General features: G+C 37.9%; 3 protein-coding genes across 4 annotated transcripts; all 3 read left to right on the forward strand.

Moving 5' to 3' along the window:
• Positions 1-6,500: 6,500 nt before the first annotated feature.
• LOC111451340 (UPF0496 protein At2g18630-like) lies at positions 6,501-8,580 on the forward strand. The gene is made up of 2 exons (XM_023091718.1): positions 6,501-6,843; positions 7,036-8,580. The coding sequence occupies exon 2, from the start codon at positions 7,092-7,094 to the stop codon at positions 8,232-8,234; it is 1,143 nt and encodes a 380-aa protein (XP_022947486.1). The 5' UTR covers positions 6,501-6,843; positions 7,036-7,091; the 3' UTR covers positions 8,235-8,580.
• Positions 8,581-8,745: 165 nt separating this feature from the next.
• LOC111451341 (GDSL esterase/lipase 2-like) lies at positions 8,746-16,170 on the forward strand. 2 transcript variants are annotated; one of them, XM_023091720.1, is made up of 6 exons: positions 8,746-9,021; positions 14,053-14,455; positions 14,981-15,102; positions 15,195-15,428; positions 15,498-15,744; positions 15,825-16,170. In XM_023091720.1, exons 2-6 carry the CDS (start codon positions 14,182-14,184, stop codon positions 15,872-15,874), a joined length of 927 nt encoding a protein of 308 aa, XP_022947488.1. In that variant the 5' UTR covers positions 8,746-9,021; positions 14,053-14,181; the 3' UTR covers positions 15,875-16,170. The 2 variants fall into 2 exon arrangements, with proteins under 2 accessions (XP_022947488.1, XP_022947487.1); XM_023091719.1 differs by lacking the exon at positions 8,746-9,021 and having other exon boundaries at positions 15,817-16,170.
• Positions 16,171-19,850: 3,680 nt separating this feature from the next.
• LOC111451640 (GTP-binding protein BRASSINAZOLE INSENSITIVE PALE GREEN 2, chloroplastic) lies at positions 19,851-23,171 on the forward strand. The gene is made up of 4 exons (XM_023092119.1): positions 19,851-20,113; positions 20,186-21,480; positions 21,901-22,068; positions 22,616-23,171. The coding sequence occupies exons 1-4, from the start codon at positions 20,014-20,016 to the stop codon at positions 22,955-22,957; spliced, it is 1,905 nt and encodes a 634-aa protein (XP_022947887.1). The 5' UTR covers positions 19,851-20,013; the 3' UTR covers positions 22,958-23,171.

Raw genomic sequence — 23,171 nt, forward strand, 5'->3', positions numbered from 1 at the left:
CTTTTTACCCGCGTTATACGTTATCAAATTTGTTTGTTGCTTATTTGCTTTTGGCTTATAACCTTCATTTCTTTCAAATTGTTTTAGACGCATTTACTGGTTCATGTTTTATAAAACATTTTTCCTCAACACATGACTAGGGCTTGATCATACATTAAGATTATCCACAAAGTTTGATTTTCACATAGCTGACTTGTTCACCGAGTTAGAACAAGTATTACACAATAATTGTCCTGCTGTCGAACGAGTGCAATTGTGACAAGTGGTATCAGAGCCAAGTCAACTCCTTGAATCGTAGTAAACAAACATGTTCACTGCAAAACAACTGGACAAGTCTCAAGCTAACCAATTGATAGAGATCAAAGATTAGTTGTTCTATCTGAGTGAAATTCATGATGAAATGAGGCTTTTGGAGTCGTACATGAACGAGATTGCTACTAAAGCCGATAAGATAGATGAAATAGTAGGCTATCTTGAGGCAACGTCCATCCGTGAATTAATGTTGAGAGTCGAGTCAATAGAAGAGAAAGCCATAACTATTGGCGGCTTCAAACATGAGGATAACTTAATGAGCTATATTGCCCAGATGGAAGAACGTATCAAGGGGCCTTGACAATATTCAACAAGTGATCATTCAGATGGTCTCACAAATGTCTATGGATTTAAGAGTAGCATTTGAAGTAGTCAAGACTAAAGTGGGGGATCTAAGTACGGTAGACACTTAGGAGAACCTAAAACAAGAACTTCGCTCACAATTCTTTCTAAAGAATGTCGAGATAATAGTAAGGAGAAAGCTAAAGGAGCTTAGACATACTAGGGATATTTGAGACTATGTTAAAGAAGTTTTCTGGGATTATGTTGGATATTCGTGACATGTTCAAGAAAGGCAAAGTCTTCAGTTTTGTTGAGGGAATGAAGCAATGGGCAAAAACCAATGATCAATCCTAAGACGTAAGGCAAAACCAAGCTTCCACAAGTGGGGTAATAGAAATTACAGACCCAACTCTCCTAACGATGGAAAAGGTGACGACTTGGAGGTGGAGGAGGGAAATGTGAGTTCTCCGAGGAGAGAGGTAGAACTCCATATTGGAGACCTCATAGCCAAAATAGGTCACAATCAAGGTCACTCCTCTTGCTTCATATGCAAGAAGGCCCACTTAGAAACTAAGTGCCCACAAGAAAGGCAGAACTCTATGTCTTCCAAGTAAAATTTGGAATCAATTCAGAAGTTGAGTATGAGACGTGAGAAGTTGAAACACCGCTAGTCAAAAGTATGAAAAACCCATGTGTGAGCCATAAATTATTTTCCTGCTCTCCAAAAGAGAGTGAGAGTGGAAAATATAGAAGAGCAAATCGAACATGGTTTTATGTATGCCTAGGTTTGGATTAACCATCAAGCAGTCAAGAACACTATTGTCGACTCTAGAGCCATCCACAGCTTCATGACAGAGACGGAAGCGAAAAACTTAAACATCTTTTACCATCAATACACAAGAGGGATGAAAACCATCAATTCGATAGCCCTACCTATCTCAGAAGTTGGAAAGAGAACTCTGATCAAGCGGAAGACTTGGACTGGACAAACCAACTTTGTGATATTGAAGATTGAGAATTTCGACATCGTGTTAGGGATGAATTTCCTACTTGAACACAAAGTCATTCCCATGCCTCCTAACGAAATACTTAGTAGTAACGAAGTCCAACTCACAATCATTCAAAATAATACCAAACAACCAAAAGGGGTGAAGATGATGTCGATGATACAGTTGAGAAGGAGCCTTACTGATGATGAACCCACACTCGTTGTTATTGCCATGGTTGAAGAGGGGAGCTCAAGTGAGCTAACTCCAATAGAAACCTCATGATAGCTTGCCAAACGAAGGGTTTATCTAAGGGTTTATCTCCATCTGGAGAGAAAAATCACAAAATTAAATTCGTATTGATGGCAAGATTGCATACCACAGAGATGTGTCATACTACTCAAATCGAGCTAGCTAAACTATACACACATCTAAACGACGTGTTGAAGGTCAAGTTGTTTCATCATATATAGCCTTTTTATTTCTAGAAAAGAAAAAAAAATCAGAATCCATGTAAAATGGCCTACGGAAAACCGAATTAAAATGTAAAATGAATTAAAATGTAAAATGGCCTACCATAAACAAAATTAAAAATTAAGAATACATGTTAACCGAGGCAAAACAGAAATATGAATAGAAAGAAAAAAGAAGAAAAGAATATATAAGTACAGAGAACAAAAAGGAAGATTAAATACAGGTGACGAGGGAAAGTTTGTGAGATTTTGTTTACATAGTAAATACATAAGAAAAAATTGGAGTAATTAAATACGGGAACAATAATGAAGAGTTTGTGAGATTTTATTTATAGAGGAAATCGAGAAGAAAAAATGGGAGTATTTTATTGTCTGTAACAGAATTAAAAGAAAATTTGAGTTGAAATATAGACGGAAAGAAAAATGGAAGATATGGAATTGATTTTAAAGCAACATAATAATATCGGTAATTTTTAGTGACAAACACAACTTAATTTCTAACAGTAAGAAGTACATATTATAGGTCGTGTAAAGGAACTGACTTTTGAGATATTAGACGACGAAAAGGAGATAATACAATAATCATATCTTCTTCAAAAACAATACAATAATCACTTCTTCTTGAAAGACAATAGTAATACTCGAAAATGAAATTTTTAATAAAAATAAAATTAGCTCACATGAAGTCTAATAGGTGAAACATGGTTAACCCAGAGAATTGAACTTGAAATTGATGTCATGGGTCCACATAGGTTGACTTGGATACAAAGACAAAAATCAAACTCATAAATTGGTGACACTACCTAAGCTAATCAGGTACTTGAAATTGACATGTGCTCTGTGGTTCTGCACGTGTCATATATATTGATATGTGTGAATTGTTTATAGATCGATATGCTTATGATATGTATATGTTATGATATGTATATGTTATAATATGTGAATTGTATGATAATTCTTATGATAATTCTTTCGGTACCATGTGGTTCAGGGCCTTAACTCATATTTCTTTGAGTTTTTCTTTCATATATCCTTAATTCATACTTGGTTTAGGGTTCATATGGAAATCTGAGTGATTCCTAAAGTATTTCTTAAGAAAAGCCAAGGTGGCTACTTATCTCATCATTGATGTTTGAGACTTCTGTTCTTAAGCTTTTGATATCCGAATTACTTCAAATTTCCTTCCATAGACTCCTTATTGTGTCTAGTTTCTTAAACCATAAAAATTTCTATGAGAACCAGTATGGAAGGGGGTTAAAATTGAGAAAAATCAAGGAAAGGTCAGGTTTTGGGTTGACATGGCTGGTTCAATTGAACCGGCCACGTCATCGTCTTATTCCTCTGGACAAGAAGAAGACGTGCGCATCCTTTGCGCCACCGTCTGAAACTCGAATTCCACACTCTGATCACACCGTTTCTCCCCTCAATTTCATCATGAAACTTAAAAATGGTGTTACAAGGAAGAGTTAGGGATTGATTTCACACCTTCTCATGGATCGTAACCTTAGATATTCACCTCCAAGTTCGTCCAAAAACTTATTTCTCGCTGGAGCTGAGACAGAGGATTTCTTATTGGGCAGTCGATTCTAGGGTTTCCAAGGCTCGATTTCTTCATGAAATCTCTTCCTTATTCTTCCCTCAAGCTAAAGGTATTGGTTTGGAGGAACGACTTTGTGTGTGATACCTTAATTTTGAGAAATCATTTTCTATCTGCAAGCTACCCGACACCTCCAATTTTCGATCTCTTGGGTAGCTTATTCTATGGTACTTTAGCTCTCGATTCATTCATCAAAGTTACTAAACTTATTCTTCTGAAGCTAAACGAATCCTTAATTTTGAAGGAAAAGGGACCGTAAATAGGAGTTCGAAATTTACCCCCAATTTGAGCCCGAAACTAATTTTCTTCAATTGGGCAGGTTCCTAAGGTTATTTCTTTTCGTGGTCTTCTATGGAAACATTCCTTAGAGGTGCAGAAACTTATTGGGATCGTCCTTGCTTAACGAATTCTTGTGTATCCTCGGATTGGAATTTTGAGTTTTCCTTGAAGCTCTTCAATGGCAAATTGGATTGGGGGAATGGTTTCAGGGCACTTTCAACACTCTATTCATTCATGGAACTTGTGAGTAATCTTGTTTAGAAGCGGTAGGAACAAGTTTGAAGGGAAATGGTGGAGAATCACTCTCGAATTTGGAAGAAAGTCGAGAGTAGGAGACCCAAAATCTAAACGCCTATAGCTTACGATTGGGAGCTCGACCTTGCTCGTTTCTTGTTCCAAACTATTGCCCCAACTCCAAATTTTATAGAGGAAGCTTAAACCGACATTAAGAGCTCCAGAATCGTCGTGATTTGGAGATTGAACTTTCTAAATAATCTATCGAAAATATCTACTCTGATCAAAGCCTTCCGACCTTGGTTTTGAATCCTAGCCGTTGGATGTGATGATCTGTGAGTGTTCTAGATTATATCTAATTTTGGAGGAGATCCAACGGCTGAGAGTCAAGATTCGATAGATTTTGTGAAGATGATCACTATTGATCATCTGATTCTTGCCAGAACGACAGTTTCGTAATTATCCATATCTTTAGGGGTAATTTGGTAATTTGTCATTTTATGAATATTTTATTATTATTTTTCTTGGAAAAATCCATAATTTTTTTAAAACTTTTTTAAGATTCTTGATAATGGAGAAAAATGACATTTTTGTCCTTTTAGCTTACTTTTTCCTTTCCCATCCTTTTCCAAAGACCTTAAATCCTTATGTTACTTATTAGATTATAGAAATGACTATCTTAAGACCTTTGTCCTTGCTTAATCCTCTTAATTTCTTTTGTTGGATTCTTTGGGTCTTACATGGGAAACTTATTGTTATTTGAGCTAATTTCCTTCATTTTTTGGTGTTACAATTGTACTAAAGTGGATGATGAGAATTTGTGTATATCTGTTTCGAGTACTTGATGGATGTTATAGCCCCATAGAGCATGTGTACCATATGCATGATTTTACTGTACAATAAATCCAGACGATTGATGTATGATTCTCCCTTTAGACTGTAAGTAGTTTGGCTAGACAGTGACCAAAGATGGAAAGCTCTAGTGGTTCGAGCGCATTAGAATCTTAAGAGACGATCAAAGGATATAGCCATAGTGCTTCGAATCGAACTAGACTTGAGGATTAAAATTGAGAAACCTGAAGATGTGAATCCATGTCAAGACCGTCAAATCTCCCTAGGGTTCTAGAAGACCACCACAGCAACCCTATTAGATAAAGGTAGTCGCTTAGGTTGATAGCAACCGGTACAATGTTGCATAGCTTCCACTTTTCTCTCCACTCTAGTGTGGTATCATTGAGCTAGACATGAGGCTAATTAGGAATGTGTGACTTGATAGTTCGCTTGGATTACCCAACATGGTGGATCCTTTCTATGGGTGGGCGTTGATCATGTAGGTAATCAGGCTAGCACGTGTAAGGGGGTAGCTCCCCTCAACCTTGGGCAACTACAAGGCCTGTGGGATAGGTTCGCCAACTAACCTCTTATGGATGAGGAAGGCTAGCACATACCATGATATCTCAACTCGATAGAGAGAGTTTTTCGAGGTAGCACCTCAACACTAGATATTGGTTACTACTACGCATAGGTTAATCTAACTACACAAGTCTGTGAACATAGGAGCCCTCCACCTAGAGTCTAGAATAAAGTTTGTGGTCACTTGCTAGGTTACCAACTTTGTTACCAATTTGGCTCTAATACCAACTGACACAATATCTACCACTCAAAAGTATGAATAAATTTGAAAATATTATTATTCAAGGAAACAATATAGAGTTAAGAAGGAAAATAGAAATGGGATCGAAGGTTCAATCTTCATTGATATTCACAACGTTTAAATAGGATACAAGCTACCAACTAATACCTGCAAATAAGGAAAAATATAAACTAACTAATAAAATAAAATATACTACTAATATATTCTCCAAATGTTAACGGATTACGAATATCTTAACTAATTCAAACTAGAAATAAGTTGCACTAAATTCTGACAACATAAACTTTCCTTATGCCCCAAGTCACTCTAGATCTCCCATGATGCAGAATATCAAGATAACATGTTTTTTCTCACCTAGGTGGGATGCAGACTCATGCTATTTAACACGGGACGCGGAGAAATTCTAGAGATACTATTTCACATTTCAAATCTTAGTCCAAATTTTAATAAATATATGTTTTTTAATTCAACAAGAATCTATGACAAAGTAAAATAAAAAATACAATTAGTTGAACATTGGAACATATACTCTCAAATTTATTGGTCAACTAAAATCTGATTTCTTTTTCTAGAAATTAATTAGGCGGCGGCGAGGACTTGGTCTTTGAACTACTGGTGAGTGACAAGTTCGAAGAAATTTCGAGGAAGAGTCCTTAGAATTCCAAGGTAGGCGTGCTTGAAACCCCGCCAACAACAAAATCCACGGAAAATAAAATTCAACAGCGCGTATGTGGAAGACCATGATTCCAATTTAGATAATTGATTATAAGCGACTATTGACCACTCGCCCCATTTTGATTAGGTTTCCTTTTCTTTCTTTCCCCCATGTTGTTCGCCGAGATCCCCTCCTGCTCCGTCTTCTGCTTCTTCACGATTTTTTTTTAGTCTCTTTGCGGCGGCTGACTTCCGATCCTCCAGATCATTCTCTTTCTTGGGATTTCATTGGATTTCGTTGGATTTCATCTGGGTTTCGTTGGATTTCATCTGGGTTTTGTTGGATCTTCTCGATTCTTCTCTCAATTGGAGGTACCTTGTTCATTTTGATTTGAAGTCGACTGCTCTTTTTACTGCTAAGATGGGGATTTTTGTGTTTTAATAATCCTTTGCTTGACTGAAAATTGTGACGGGACTTCGGAATTGTTTGTTCTTTTAGATCTTGTAAACTTGATTGCTCGATTCTAGTTCTGTTTTTGAGTTTCGAGCTTATTCTTGTGTTAGCTGAAGGATAGAGTAGTGGAATTGAGAGATTTGTTGTGGTCAATTATTGTCTGGAAATGATGGGAGGACAATCTAGCAAGAACAGATCAGGTGGCGGTGTTGCTTCTTCAGCTCCTTCCGTTCTCATCAATGTTGATTCTCACTATGCAGCTGCACTTAGTTCATATGAAACCGAGTGCGAAAATAATCCAGATTTGCAATCCTTCGATGATAAAGTGCACGAACGGACGAACCGGGCTCTCAATTCGCTAGCCACTGGAATTGGGCCGAGTTCTCTGTCGTTGGATGTGCTCATGGAGATCCCTGAATTTTTACTGGAAATGAATGAAGATGCGGTTAAGTTGATCCTTGCAAGTAAAGAGGATGTATGGAGCAACAAGGAGTTGTTTGAGCTTGTGGATGCATTCTTCGATAACAGTCTCAAAACATTGCATTTCTGTACGGCGTTGGAGAATTGTCTACGACGCACTCGGGATAGCGAACTCATCATTAAAGTTGCTATCAATCAATTTGAAAGTGGTGAGAATGGAGATGATGAGAGATATGTAAAGACAATTGAAGAGTTGAAGAAGTTTCAGGAGGTTGGGAATCCCTTTTCTCAGGAATTTGTTCAGCTGTTTGTGCCATTATACAAACAGCATTTGTCCATGTTCAAGAAGTTGCAACATCAGAAGAAGAAGCTTGATAAGAAATATCGCACCATGAAAACATGGAAGAAACTTACAAATGTCTTTCTGGTTACTCTATTTGCATCCGTTCTTGTTTTCTCTGTTGTAGCGGCTGCAATGTCTGCACCTCCCGTAGTGATTGCGTTAACTGCTGCACTGGTTGTTCCGATGGGCCCGGTCGGGAAATGGTGTAACACGCTCTGGAATCGGTACTTGAGCCACATCAAAGCAGAGAAGCAACTTATCAACTCTGTGCAAGGTCACACTTACATAGTTCTAAAGGACTTTGAGAACATTCGATTGCTTGTGCAAAAGTTATCGATTCAGTTAGGTTCGTTGTTGCAGAATACCGATCTCGGCATCAGGGAACAGGGTGCTATGCAACTTGTAATAGATGAGATCAAGAAAAACCTTAAAGGGTTTGATGAGACCATAGAGAAGTTGAGTGTCCATGCTTCTAAATGCAGCACAGACGTAACGAAAGCAAGAACAGTAATTATTCAGAAAATAGCAATGCATCATAACAGCTGATAGCTCGGTCGGATTTCGTTTCTGAGTCTCATCAGATGCTCGTATGCTACTCGATCAGCATATAACAATAGGGAAGGAAGAGTGAGACGGGCCATAAATGAATGATATACTACTCATCTTATACCTGAAAGATCGAGTCTCGTCGAAGTGAGCTCACTCGTTTGATCGAGTATTTATTTAGGTACGCTTTGAACATGTTGTGATTCAGAAAGATTAGTTACTTATTTATGTCCTTTCTATATGGATGTTGGTTGATGCATGTAACTGTGACCAAGGCACCAAGAGGTGTGGGAATGTATAATAACTTGATCTCTTTGTTCTTCCGTATTCAGAAATATTCGAGTAATTATGGTACTGTTGACTGCTTTTGAGATTATGATTATCGCTAATTGAGTTGATTGGAACGATATAGAGACCCTGATAGTTGGCTACATCGAATCAAGCAATATTTAGAAGGAGATGCTCTCTCGTGGCATCGATGGGTTCGGGACAGCAAAACATCGATGGGTTCGAGACGGTAAACACTAATTCAAGTCATTGGTCTTCAATTTTTAGGATTTTTAAGTAGTCTTCGGTCTAGCTTTTGAAGTCTCCAAATCTTTGAGGGATCTACCAATTAAAAGATAGTTCTAACTTCCTCCATCTCTGCAATGGTAAGCATTTTCTTGCACATTCGATTTTCGTTTGACTGTTTTTTTCATTCGATTTTGATGTGAAACCTAATGACTTGAACCTGAAATTTTTTTAACTTTGGAACATCAAACGAACAAAAACAGGAGCGATCAAGGTACACATTACTAAGTAGCCATTTGAAATTCTTACAAGCAATACTGGTAGAGATTGCTAATATATGCTAGCATATGAGCATGAATTGTCTTATATAGCTAAAAATGCATGAATTGTCTTATTTAGTTAAAAATACATGTGTTCTTTATAAAGGTCTAAAATTTTCCCATCATGAGATTTTAGAACTTTATGCTATATAAGATGAATTTTGCTAAAATGATTTATATATTTGTCAGAACATACGTGAAAAAATTGAGATACGATTCAAGACGGTCACAAACCAATTTTTGAGCTATTCAGAGCATGGATCGTGACATAGGTTGGCTCAATGGAGTAAAACCATGGTAAAAATTTTTACTTTTAGAATAAGAGAGTAAAAAATTTGAAGTTTAAATACTTCAAAAGGAACAAAATTCAAAATAAAATTGAGACAAAATTGACATGAAACCGGTTGAGGCTTTGATCGGCTCTCTATGGCACCATCTTCAAATCTGCTCTCATCCTCGACTACATCTAGTTATTACCAAAAAAATGGGTAAAAACTAGAGTAAGTACCTTGCTTGAAGTCTCTTGATCGTGTCCATAATGGATACTAAGGTACTATACTCTATACGGACCTTGGTCCTAAGTCATGGATTTTGAGCTCATAAGGTTTGATGAGTCTGGTGCTTAGCCTTGAGTTATGCACTTATATATTCCCTCGTCCTTGGATAGGTTTACATAGAGTGTATCTCATTGAGCAGTAACACCGAGAATTTAAAGATTTTCAAAGGAGGTACTTTACGTGGGAAACAAGAAATAATAATAAAAATAAATAAATAAATAAAAAAACAAATTGGAAAAGGAAAATGAGAAACCCAATTTTTACCAAACTTCCCCCATTTTTTAACATTTTATGAAGTAAAATTTTGAAGGTGCTCAAGAACATAAAAATGGTCAAGAAGGGTAGATAATTTTTGGAAAAATTTTGGATTTTTCAAGAAAAATAATATTTAAATAATAAAAATGGCAAATTATCAAAATGCCTCTGAAAGATTGGATAATTACAGAAATGCCACTCTGAACAAAATCACGGTGGCCTCCTGCACAAAACGCTTCAAAACTCAAATTTCAGCCGTTGGATCTCCTCCAAAATTGAGGAAGATCTAGAACACTCATAGATCATCACATCCAACGGTTAGAATTCAAAATATAGGTCGATAAAGCTTGGTCGGAGCATATAATTCCGACGAATGATCCACAAAACTCAAGGATGAAATTGTGATGATTCTATAAATTATGAAGTGGGGGCAACTAATAGGAACAAGAAACGAGCTCAATTGAGACCTTAATCAGAGTGTTAATAGCGTTTAGATTTTGGGTATAGTGTTCCCAAAATTATTCCAAATTTAGAAGCTACAGTCCATCTTTCTCCTTCAAACTTGCTCCTACACGTTCTAAAGAGGATTGCCCAGAGGTTTGGTGAAGGAAGGAAGCTTTGAAAGTGCCCCTATCCTATTCCCCCAACTCTATCCGCCATTGCAAGAACTCCAAGGAATACTTGAAATCCAATCCAAGGCTATAGGCATATTCGTTGGACAAATCATATACCGAGTGATTTCTGCACACTTAAGGATCATTTTTGAAGAAGGTTGTGAAAGGAGACGACCTTAGGAACAAGCGTAATCGAAGAAATTCAATATCGGTTAAGTTTTGGGGAAGAAATTCAAATTGTTGCTTACGGCCCTTAATGCCCAAAATTGATGTTTCCAATAGTTTGAGGGGACTAAATGGAGCATGTTGGATGAAGGAGTCAAGGACTAATATGACCTAGTTCGAGCTGCTCAATAGAAGGAAAAATCGCGTTCTGAGTTGAGTTGCAAACTGAGGGAAGGAACTCAAAATTTGCCTCAACTACGCCTACACAGCTTCTAAGAATTATCCCCTTAGTTTAAGAAAGTATAAGGGAGATCTTTGGTGAAGGAGGTGTGACCTGATAGTGCCTACATTGTCGTAACTAATAAAAAAAACCTCCTGGGTTTACTCCAGCGACAAAACGAGTTTTCCCCTTACTTAGAACGTTTGTAACTTACACTATAGTTCACGAGTAGGTGAGATATCTATCCCAAACTCTTGCTTGACAGTTTATCTTTAAGTTTCATGAAGGAATCGAGGGGAGAAATGCTTTGAAATGGGTTGGTAGACTCCATTTTCAGACGGAGGAGCAACGCCAGGCAACGTCTTCTTCCCCTGTGGGAGGAAGAAGACGATGACGTGGCTGGTTCAACTGAACCGGCCACATCAACCCTAAAACCAACCCCCTTTAGTTTTTCATCAAATTAAACCCCTTTCTGGTCAGTTCTCACAAAAGTCTCAATGGTTCCAGAAACTAGACTCATAAAGGAAGCTACTATAGAAAATTCGGAGGAAAACGAGTACTAGAAGCTCAAGAAACAGGATCCCGAACACCGGACAAGAGGTAAGTAGCCACCTTGGACTTCTCTCAAGAAATACTTGTAGAAATCACATGGATTTATATATTAACCCTAAAAAAAAGTATGAATTAAGGTTACATGAAAGAAAAATCGAAAAACCGTGAGTTAAGACCCCAAACCAGTCAAATTGCTCGTGATTTAGGTAACACTAAAATAACCCACTAAATGAACCCCACTTCTTACGAAATTTTAATGTTATGCATATTATGACATGTTGAGATTATGTGTGAAATTTGGTGGTCATTTGATAAAGTTAAGTAGGAAAACCAAGTAACGGTAAAAAAATGACCATAATGCCCATAAGGAAGACTACCTATGGTTTAAGCCCTAAACGCCCTCCTAATATTATGAAATATTGCATGAATCCTTATCTCAGGAGGTTGTATAAGGTAGTGAAATCATTATGTAGCTAAACTAAGATATGGGGAAAAAAACGTTCATCACGATCCATACGACTTTACGTCCTATGACGACTAACGAGGTATCCATGAAATGAGAGATTTCTCACATGAACCCTTGGTCGCTAATAAGATTCTACGTGCACAAGATCTCGTTGGGCTATTCCTAAGAAGAACTCTTGAGTTCCAAGCTCGACCCAAGACATTATGCATAAAACCTAGGATCACCAAGAACCCAAGAAAAACACCTAGGTGAATGCAAATAACATACTTAACAAGTTGCTTTGATCCATGCTTGAAGTAACCATTATCTCCTATTCCTCTTTAGGTGGGATGCCCTACTATATGTACCGTGAGTAGGATGCCATGATGGGCCTAATATTTCTCTGACCTAAATGAGATGCCATGCGTCACAATTTGCTAGCAGGATGCCATGATTATGTCGACACCACCTATGCACTCATGGGAGAAAATTAGGGATTACTTTGGAAAATACTTTCGGGGATAATATACGATGCATGATATGATAATCCCCTAAAGTTTAGTTCTTGAAAACGTAACAAGAAGTCGTATCCTAGCTCAAGGTCACGATTAAGAGCCTACAATAGGCTACTTACTAAGTTTTACTCACTTCATCTTTATCATTTTTTTTCTTCAGGTAACTAGGAGCTGGTCGTAGATGGAGCGGACTTTGGAGTGAGGGCCATGGATCAACCCTGTCTTTAACTTACTATATTTTGTGTTAACCTTTTGTGTCCGCTTTTTATTTTGTGTTTTCGAACTAGCCTATATGTGTTTACTACTTTATTATATTTATTATATTACTAGTATGTATGTAAAAATTTATGTTTAACTATGTTTTTGAATAAATAAATAAATAAATAATTTGAGTCTTTACATGAGCTATCCACTTCCACGCCATACTCAATGCATAACATTAGTTTTAGTCCTAAAACAAACCTGGGGAGGACCTACTAGATCACATGGTTGATAAACAAAATGAACCTAAGCATAAAAGGTATGCATAAGGTTCGAATTAGGATTCAAAATTTAAATTTGGCACATAGTTGTCCCAACATTCCCTTGCCTTCTTTGGAGTGGATTCTAACATCCTATAATAGCACGGCATCCTCCTGCTATCCTACAAATGAATCTTAGCACATTCGACCAAAGTGAAAGAACATATGATCATGATATACCATGTATAAGACAAGTCTATGTAGCAAGGTGACTTACAAAATAAGATGAGAGTCTAAGTAGAGTTGTATCTGGTGTTTAGGGTTTAGGGTTTAGGGTTTTTTTTAAAAAAAAAAATCCCCCTCTATCTCATAGTATAGGCCTTATAGAACGAATTTTAGTCAAGTATAGGCCTTATAGAACGAATTTTAGTCAAGTTCTTCAATTTGGTAGTTAAAGCCCTAGGTCTATGGGTCTCTTTTAACGCCAAAAGTCAACTTATTGGATAGAACAATCTAGATACCCTACTCAAACTCAAGGATGTCTTGCTTTGCACGATTTCATATTCTAGACTATGTTGATGGAGACGCAGGAAAATGTCAAGCTAACTATATCAGTCCTCGTCACGACCCATTCTCCAAACAATTTGAAGATTGGGTTGAGACAGAAAACCTTTAGGAAGTTTCTCGTATTTTTTTTCATTGATACATTTTACATTAGGGAGTCATTGAAAACGTATTTTTTAGGTTAGTTTTCTAGTCGTTAAGATTCAAAACTTGCCCTTTTTGTCTTCAAATTTAAAAAATAAAGCATGTTATATCAGTATCTTTTGGAATATAAGCAACATACTGAAAGAAAAATAGGAAAGAAGAGTAACACAGCGCTCTACGAATAGTTACCTATTAGAGATGTCCACAGGGAGGGATAGGGATAGAGAAGCCTTTGCCACCTCATCTCCGCCACCTATTTCATTCTCATCTCCGTGCAACTCTCCATTTATTTTTACGGGAATCAGGGCAGGATTGTTTATAATTCTCGTTGGTTAAAAAAAATGAATTAATAATAGTTTATAATTGAACCAAAATTCAACAATATGTGTAACGAAAAGGCAATTGTATTAATTGGATAATTGAATCATACTCTCCACTCCTTTATTAAACCTAAATTATATAGTCCCTCATCTCATTATTGATTTCATTTCAGCCGTGGATTTCCAAACCAAGTTTGTTAAAGTACCCACGTGACACTGTCAGAGCTTTGTGTGTTGAATGCTATTTGAAGACAGAAGCGCAGAGGATTTAGGGGCGGAGGAAAGCCGACAGTGAAGAGATCATGAAGCTCCCAAATTTAGGCTTCTGCTTCTTCTTCTTCTTCATCTTGTTTGCGCTCCATACCGCTTCTCCCACATTCCCGGAAGCCACCACGATTCCACTGCCCAACTGTTTTGCCTTTTTCTTGTTCGGAGATTCCTATGTCGACGCCGGAAATAACAACTACATCAACACCACTGCTGACTTTCAGGCCAACTTTCCGCCCTACGGCGAAACCTTCTTCCACCTCCCCACCCGCAGGTTTACCGATGGCCGTACTATTCCAGATTTTTTAGGTAAACATTCCCCGATCGATATATTTCTCGACACAAATGAAAGACGAAACATAAATCTTCTTTTTTATGAGCTTCTAAACTTCACTTACTAGAATAAGTCACGGGTATATGTGTTACTAATTGTCAGTATACTCGATAGAATAAGTTACTAACTTATGGATCCATACGATGGATAATAGTTTAGACCAAATTTTGTGGTTGTGGACTAAGATCGTTAGTAATTCTTGATTTAGTAGAAAATTTAGGGATAGTAAAATACTCATCAGATGTATGTTTTTTCACAACAATAAGGAGAATGGAAAAGCTAAAGCTTTGTTTGCTCCAAAAGATCTTTATTACCTTTGTTACTTTGTCTCTTTTACTTGTTTGGACGTAATTATGATCGGGTCACATCCAGTACTCAACCCTTTTAATTTGTGTTATATTATTTTAGAATATATTTACGAAAAATGAGAATCAAATAAAAATAATATGAAATAATTGATTTGACATATGGTTATAATGTTTTTTTTTTTTTTTTTGTAGCCGAGTATGCAGGCTTGCCTTTGATTCCGCCATATTTAGATCCTCACACCAATTTCTATGACAACGGCGTGAATTTTGCATCGAGTGGAAGTGGTGCTTTAGCTGAGAGTCACGAGGGATCGGTTCGAAAAACTTCATCAAATTTGTGATTGATTTCGTTTTGAATTGAATAGAATAGAATATTTCTTACTATTGAATCAATGGTTTTTTTCAGGCCATAGGACTTCAAACTCAGATGAAGTTTTTCAAAAAGGTGATGAAGTCACTAAGAAAGAAGCTGGGGAATGCCTCAGCTCAAACCCTCATCTCAAACTCGATTTTTCTCTTCAATTTTGGAGGAAATGATTATCTAAATCCTTTCGACATAAGTTACGACATATTTAACACCTCAAGCGCTCAAGAACGGTTCGTAAATATGGTGGTAGGAAATATAACGATAGCGCTCAAGGTAAGCTTGCATGTCTTGATATGTCTTGATATGCAGTGATTTAATGATACATCAACTAATCTTAAATAGGAAGTATACAAGTACGGAGGAAGGAAATTTGGATTTATGACTGTGCCTCCATTAGGCCATATGCCAAGTTCGAGAATAAAAAGGAGTGTCCAATTTTTCGAAGAGGCCTCTTCAATAACAAGGCTACACAACCAGCTTCTTCCTGATGCCTTACAGAAACTTGGCATCCAACTCGAAGGATTCAAATATGCTTTTGCAGATACCCACACTCTACTTCTTCAAAGAATTTTAAATCCTATCAAATACGGTAACTAATTTTTGGTTATTTATTAGACGTTTTTTGAAATTTAGACACTAAATAGATACAAATTGGACGAAGGTTTCAAGGTAGTAGAGACAGCATGTTGTGGGAGTGGGGCGTTCAGAGGGATTTATAATTGTGGAAGAAACGTTGAAGGTTTACCATTTACGCATTGTGACAATCTGGAAGACTATGTATTCTTTGATTCCTTTCATCCTACTGAAAAACTGTTCAAGCAGCTCGCGGAACTTATATGGAGCGGAGATGCTCAAATTGTTAAGCCTTACAACTTCAAACAACTCTTTGAGTATGATTCAATGTTGGCTTCTTATTGAAATTCTTACGATGACTTGTCTTTCTTTTCTATTTGTTTAAGATGTCTAGTCCCAATGTTTGAGATTGTCTAGTCGAATAAAGACGTTGTTTCTTTTAGCAATATTTATGGTTTGTTATCATTGTGTAAGCCTATGAAACTCGATTTTTCAATTAGTTTTCCTCATTTTTATCATTTTCATAACTTTAGATTTTGGGGTCAAAATGAATTGGTTTCTTCGGTAAAGTTATAGATTGAAGATGCATCTACACCCTAGTATTTTTCTTGAATTTTAAACATCATCAGAGACTAAGTTATGAGCGTCGGAAGTAGGTACATTACCTCTTTCTTCTGTTCTTGAATGGATTGTGGAGGCTCTATTTTTTGTTCGCGTTTTTCGGCCAAGTTTCTTCACAGATCTTGTAGAGAGTCCTACCTAGAAGAACACATTGAAGAAGTCGGTAAACTTACCAAACACTTTTGTTTCGTTGAGAATCCTCGATTCTTGGCAGAAGAATGAGACTTTGGTCGCTCCAATCTTCTTATTCCTTTCAAAAAGGGACTCTTGCGTCAAGATCTTGGTTGAAAATAGACTCCGGTGATAGTTTCGAAGGTGTTCTCTAGTGGTCGATTTTTGCTTCCAACCTCTTTTTTTTTTTTTTTTCCAAGTGATAAGCTTTCATTTGGACTCCTATAATGATTGGAGAGTCAAAATGACCTATTTTCCCCTCGGTTGACTTTGATCGATTTTTTCTTTAAAGTGTTACAAACTCTCCCATCTTTAGAAACTTTTGTCCTTGAAAGTAGGCATCTCTTAGATGAGGTCGGGATAGGCAATCCTCACGTCTTCTTCTCATCCCAGGTTGCTTCCTCATTACGATGGTCGCCCCACAAGACTTTTACCAAGGGAATCACCTAGCTGCACAATCCCCTATGGTCACGAGCAAAAATTCTGACAAGTCTCTCCTATTAAGTCGGATATTTTCGAAGGGGAAGATTTTCATGTCCTATCACCTGGCTGCTGGCATGTACTTTCGTAGCATGGATACGTGAAACACATTGTGCACGACAATGAAGTTCTATGGAAATGCAAAAGGGCCTATAAATCTTGGGTTCAACTTGCCCTCATTCCCAAACGTCAATACCCTCTCATGGGTTCTACTTTTAGGTAAACATGATCACCCACTTCAAACTCAAGGTCTTCTATACGTGAATTTGCATAGCTCTTCTGTCGACTCTGTGCAATAAGTATCCTTTGCTTAATTTTTTGTACCGCTACGTTGGTGACCTGAACCAACTCTAGTCCCAGCAATTGTTGCATGCCTACCTCTTCCCAAAATACCGGTGCCCGACACCTACACTCATACAGTGCCTCGAATGGGGCCATTTGAATTGTCACTTGATAACTGTTACTGTTGGCAAATTCCATCAAAGGTAGTTGTTCGTCCCAGCATCAAGAGAAATCCATGACCCATGCTCACAACATTTCCTCCAAGATCTGATTTAGTCTTCCCGTCTGTCCATCCCTCTAAGGGTGAAATGTTGTGCTAAACCTTAGCTGCGTTCCCAATGCCTTCTGAAGACTCTTCCAAAACTGTGTGGTGAACCTGGTGTCCTGATCTAGCACAATAGAAACTTGCACTCCATGCAGGAAAACTACTTCTCTGACATATAACTGAACCCATCAATCCACTCGATATGTGGTCTTGCATGGAATGAAGTGAGTTGTTTTGGTTAGCCTGTCTACAACCACCTAGAATTACGTTAAAACTCTGCTTGATTTTTGGCAAACTCGAGATAAAATCTATACATACTACTTCCCTTTCTGTTGGGCCTTCACATGTTGGCAAGTCAAGCATTGGTTTATGAAATCTACTATATCCTTCTTCATCTCTAGCCATCAATAACATCATTTCAGGTTAGTACATCTTCGTACTCCCAAGGTGGAACACATAAGATGTATCATGAGCTTCAATCATAATCTCTTTTAGAATTTTCTCGTCTCAAGTTACACACATGCGCTTTTGCCACAGTAAGCCCCTGTCTGAGAAGATTGAAAACCCGCTGGTCTCTCTGTTTCTGTTTAATTTCACACTTTGGTGAGGTGCTCGTCATTTTTTTGGACGTCAATGATTCGTTCTCGTAAGTTGGGTTGCACGGTCATCTGTGCAATTAGAGCGGTACCACCTCTGGCTACAACCTCGATTTCAACCTTCCTCATCTCATCTTGTAACTTTCTCTTGCTGGGTGATCATTGCAGAAGTATAGAATCTCAACATCGTAATCCTTTATCAATTCCAACCCTTGATCAATGCATCAGCTACAACATTAGCTTTATTTGGATGGTATAGAATCTCAACATCGTAATCCTTTACCAATTCTAACCATTCTTTTTGTCTCATATTAAGTTCCTTCTGCCTAAACAGGTACTTGAGACTCTTATGATCAGTATATATTTGCACTTTCGGTCCATATAGATAATGTGGCAACGTCTTTAATGCAAACACTACTGCTGTTAATTTCGTTCGTACGTCTTTAATGTGGCATCTTACGCTTCTGCATAAGCATGCACTCTAGACCTTTACCTGAGGCGTCACTATATACTATGAGGTTGTCTGACCCAGTGAGGACGGTTGTTGTCACCTACCTTTCTTTAAGCTCTTGGAAACTCTGTTCACATGTTAGTGTCCATTTGAAGGGCTTGCCCTTCTTAGTTAACTGTGTAAGTGCTGTGCAGAGATCTTGGAAAAATTCTATATGAACCTTTTGTAATATCCAGCTAATCCCACAAAACTTCATACTTCAGTGACTATGGTCGGTCTTAAGCAATGCCCTAGGGAGTTCTTGAGCAACGCCTTGGAGAAACGCTAGAGAGTTCTCCGGCAACGCTAATAACTCTCCAAAAGTAGAGTTATATCAAGTCTTTTTGTAGTTAATTTTGCACCTGTTCCATTTCTTTTAATTAGTATACGTGAAATAGTTAATTGTGGTTTAATATAAAAAGAAGATTAATTTGCATAAATCGAGCTTAATTTTACATTTAATTGAGTTATGTAAAATTCTAGAACATTTATGTTGAACCATGATGCTGTAGCAAATCGAGAAACAACATTGTTGGCAAATCTGGAACAAATTGCTAACCCTAATGGTGAAGCAATTCGAAAATTCAATTTTCGAGGATGACATGGAAATTTTAATCCACATCAGCAGTCCACGTGGATCATTCACAATCCAATTAGAAACATCTTAGATGAAAAATTTTATCCTTTCTCAGATCTAAATGAAAAGAAACAAACATTATAAAAACAAAATGATACCAAAAAAGGACCGAAGCCACACTTTAGAAAGCAGATTTTCAGATTAGATAGCAGTTGCTGCCGTAAACCACTGTGAAATCAAATAAGAAGAAGAAAACCCTAATCTAGCAACTGTGACATCAAAAGGAAAAGAAGTCCAAGAAGGATTGATTTGGGTAAAGAGGTGGACGTGAGAGCTCAAGAGAGAAATTTCCATTGAAGAACCACGAAGCTAGAAAACTCTCTATTTCCTTACCCTAACATGTACGAGTGTTTTATCATATTCTTCCCAGTATTATTATTATTATTTTTTATTTTTTATTTTTTATTTTTTTTTTTTTGGAACACCTCTATTAATTTGTTTTAGGTTTTTTAAAAAAAGAGATTAAAAATTGAGGATGAGATAAGAATTAACAAGTTTTGGCTCATTTCTTGCTTCGCCCCTTACTCTGTTTTTGCTTAAATATTCAATATTTTAGGTCCTTCAACTCAAAATTAATTCTCCTTCGTTTACCCTCCTTCTGCTGCATAAGATTTGCAGCGATGGAACTTCGCGTATGTTCTTATCTTTAGGTATGAAACTGTTTGTATGTGCCCAACACTGTTCTTCCCTAAAATACTTCACATAACACTACCAGTTGTGTATATCAATTGCGACTTGAAGAAATGGCGATTTCGCTATCTGCAACGGCGCTCACTCTGAATCTCGCCCACAATAATCTCTGTACTGGATTCAGAGTACGAACACGTCCTCGTTTATTTCCAGGTAAATTCACCCTTCCCCTCATTTTCCCTTGCATTTTGATTCATTGAGTAAACGAAAACCCTGTTTTCATAGGCTTCATTAGGGAAGGAATTGCTCACGAAAATCAAGTTCCAGTAGTTAGGTTAGCCGTGAAATCTCAATTAAGTGTTCATACAACCAGTTCTAAGATTCAGGGTAAAGGAAGAACGAAAAATCCACTTCTGAGTGAGGGACGAAATGAGGATGAGAAAATGGGGGACATATGTCCTGGTTGTGGAGTTTTTATGCAAGATGAGGATCCAAACGTTCCTGGATATTATCAGAAAAGGAAGGTTTCAGTCACAGAACCAATAGAAGATGATTTCTATGGAATTATAGAGGATGAGGATGAGGATGATGCCATGTTTGAAGAAGAAGAAGACAGTGATGGAGAAAAAATTGTTGATGAATTTGATTGGGATTCAGATGAATGGGAGGCTAAAATCATGGAGGAAGAAGAAAGTGATTTGGATTTGGATGGTTTTGCTCCTGCTGATGTGGGATATGGAAACATTACAGAGGAAACGGTGAAGCGAGCCGAGAAGAAGAGGATATCTAAGTCAGAAAAGAAGAAGAGAGCTAGAGAGGCTGAGAAAGAGAGAGAAGAGGTAACAGTTTGTGCAAGGTGCCATTCATTGAGGAATTATGGGCAGGTAAAGAACCAAGCTGCTGAGAATTTGATACCTGATTTTGATTTTGATAGATTGATAGCCAATCGTTTGATGAAATCCACATCAAATTTGAATAATGTTGTTGTTATGGTTGTTGATTGTGTTGATTTCGATGGTTCTTTCCCAAAGAGGGCAGCAAAATCGTTGTTTAAGGCTCTGGAAGGGAATAAGAACAACCCAAAGATTAGTAAAAAGCTGCCAAAGCTTGTTCTTGTGGCTACAAAGGTTGACCTCCTCCCCTCACAGATTTCACCCACAAGGCTTGATAGATGGGTTAGGCACCGTGCTAAGGCTGCAGGGGCTCCTAAATTGGCTGGAGTCTATTTGGTTAGTGCTCGTAAAGATGTTGGTGTGAGAAATCTATTGTCCTTCATCAAAGAATTGGCTGGTCCACGAGGCAATGTGTGGGTTATTGGTGCTCAGAATGCAGGGAAGTCTACTCTCATTAACACATTTGCAAAGAAAGAAGGGGCTAAAGTGACAAAGCTTACAGAAGCTCCAATTCCGGGGACGACCCTCGGGATTTTGAGAATTGCGGGGATTTTGTCAGCCAAGGCAAAGTTGTTTGACACTCCTGGTCTTCTACATCCTTATCTAGCGTCCATGAGATTGGATAGGGAAGAACAAAAGATGGTCGTAATCCGTAAGGAGCTCCAACCGAGGACTTATCGAGTGAAGGCAAGTATATACCTCTTCTACATGAAAACATGGATTTATTCTATCATCTACATGACCATATCCATTTAGTACTTTCACTAGTGAAAATTTATGACTCTACAATGGCTTATTAACCCATATTTGACAGAGATTTTGAGTCCACGCTGTGTTCTAAATGATAGCATGTTAGATATTCAAAATTCCTCTCCATTATACCGTAGCTATTTCAGTTACTGCTTTAAAATAGTTGGATAGGCCCGAGTTTGTATGCAAATTTAGCATGTTTTCAGGTTTATGGCTTGTTAGTTTGAACTATTCATTTGAGTTGTCTATAATGTTACATGCAAATGGTAGACAAGTAACAAATTATAGAATGACTTGGTAGTGGTTGTTCACTAGATTTGAGGATGCTTGAGTATTGATTAATATAATGTTGTGCAGGTAGGACAGGCCGTGCATGTTGGTGGTTTGGTAAGACTTGACCTCAGCCAAGCTTTAGTACAGACAATTTATGTTACAGTTTGGGCATCACCAAATGTTTCTCTTCACTTGGGGAAGATTGAAAATGCCGATGAGATATGGAAGAAACATGCAGGTGTAAGGTTGCAGGTAATCTAAATGCCTTTATTTCACTCCAATTTATTTCACTCCAATCCCATGCACTTATTCTCTCGCTCGCTCGCTGGCACTTGTTCCCTTCTCCAATCGATGTGGGACTCCCACCAAATCCACCCCTTTCAGGGTCCAGTAACTTTGCTGGCACATCGCCTCATGTTCATCCAATTCGAGGCTCAGTCTCCTCGCTGGCACATCGCCCGGTGTCTGGCTCTGATACCATTTATAACATCCTAAGCCAACCGCTAGCAGATATTGTCCTCTTTGAACTTTCCCTTTTGGGCTTCTCTTCAAGGTTTTTAAAACGCATTTGTTAGGGAGGAGTTTCCACACTCTTATAAAGAATGCTTCGTTCTCCTCCCCAACCAATGTAGGATCTCACACTTCATATCTCTGGCCATCTGGCCATGTTTGTTGCTCTGCTGAAGTATTGTTTTGGCACAATCACTCCTAAACATAGCCATATTAGTGAAAGAAAAACGAAGTCTTATCTATTTGATGATTGCAGTTTGAATATTTTCGTTTTGTTTTTCCCTGTCAGCCACCCATTGGCGTAGACCGTGCTTCTGAAATTGGCAAATGGGAGGAGAGAGAGATAAAAGTGTCTGGCAGCAGCTGGGACGTCAATAGCATTGATATTTCAATAGCAGGTTTAGGCTGGTTTTCTTTGGGTCTCAAAGGTGAAGCAACCTTGACATTGTGGATAGATAATGGGATAGAAGTAAGTTTGAGAGAGCCATTGGTTCTTGATCGAGCACCGTTCCTCGAGAGGCCCGGTTTCTGGCTACCAAAAGCCATATCCAATAGCGTTGGCAATGAAACAAAACTTGATGCACAGAGGAGAAAAGCCTCAGAGGAGGAGAGTGTGGAGGTTTGTACATGAGAGAAGGTACACACGTGTTCAAGCTCTCGAGGGTCCGAGGAGGTTGTTTGAGATTTTGAAGTTGATGTTTGTTCAATCAATGAGCTTTTGTATACCTAGCAGAAGATGATAGTGTAAAATGGTCAAAAAGTGTACGAGTAGCATAGAAAAGTTGCCTTTGATTTTGCCAAATTTGCATCCTCACAACAATCTCTACTTCCAACACAGTTTGTCA

This window comes from Cucurbita moschata, unplaced genomic scaffold, assembly GCF_002738365.1.
Source record: "Cucurbita moschata cultivar Rifu unplaced genomic scaffold, Cmos_1.0 Cmo_Scf00013, whole genome shotgun sequence".
Classification (NCBI taxonomy): Eukaryota; Viridiplantae; Streptophyta; class Magnoliopsida; order Cucurbitales; family Cucurbitaceae; genus Cucurbita; species Cucurbita moschata.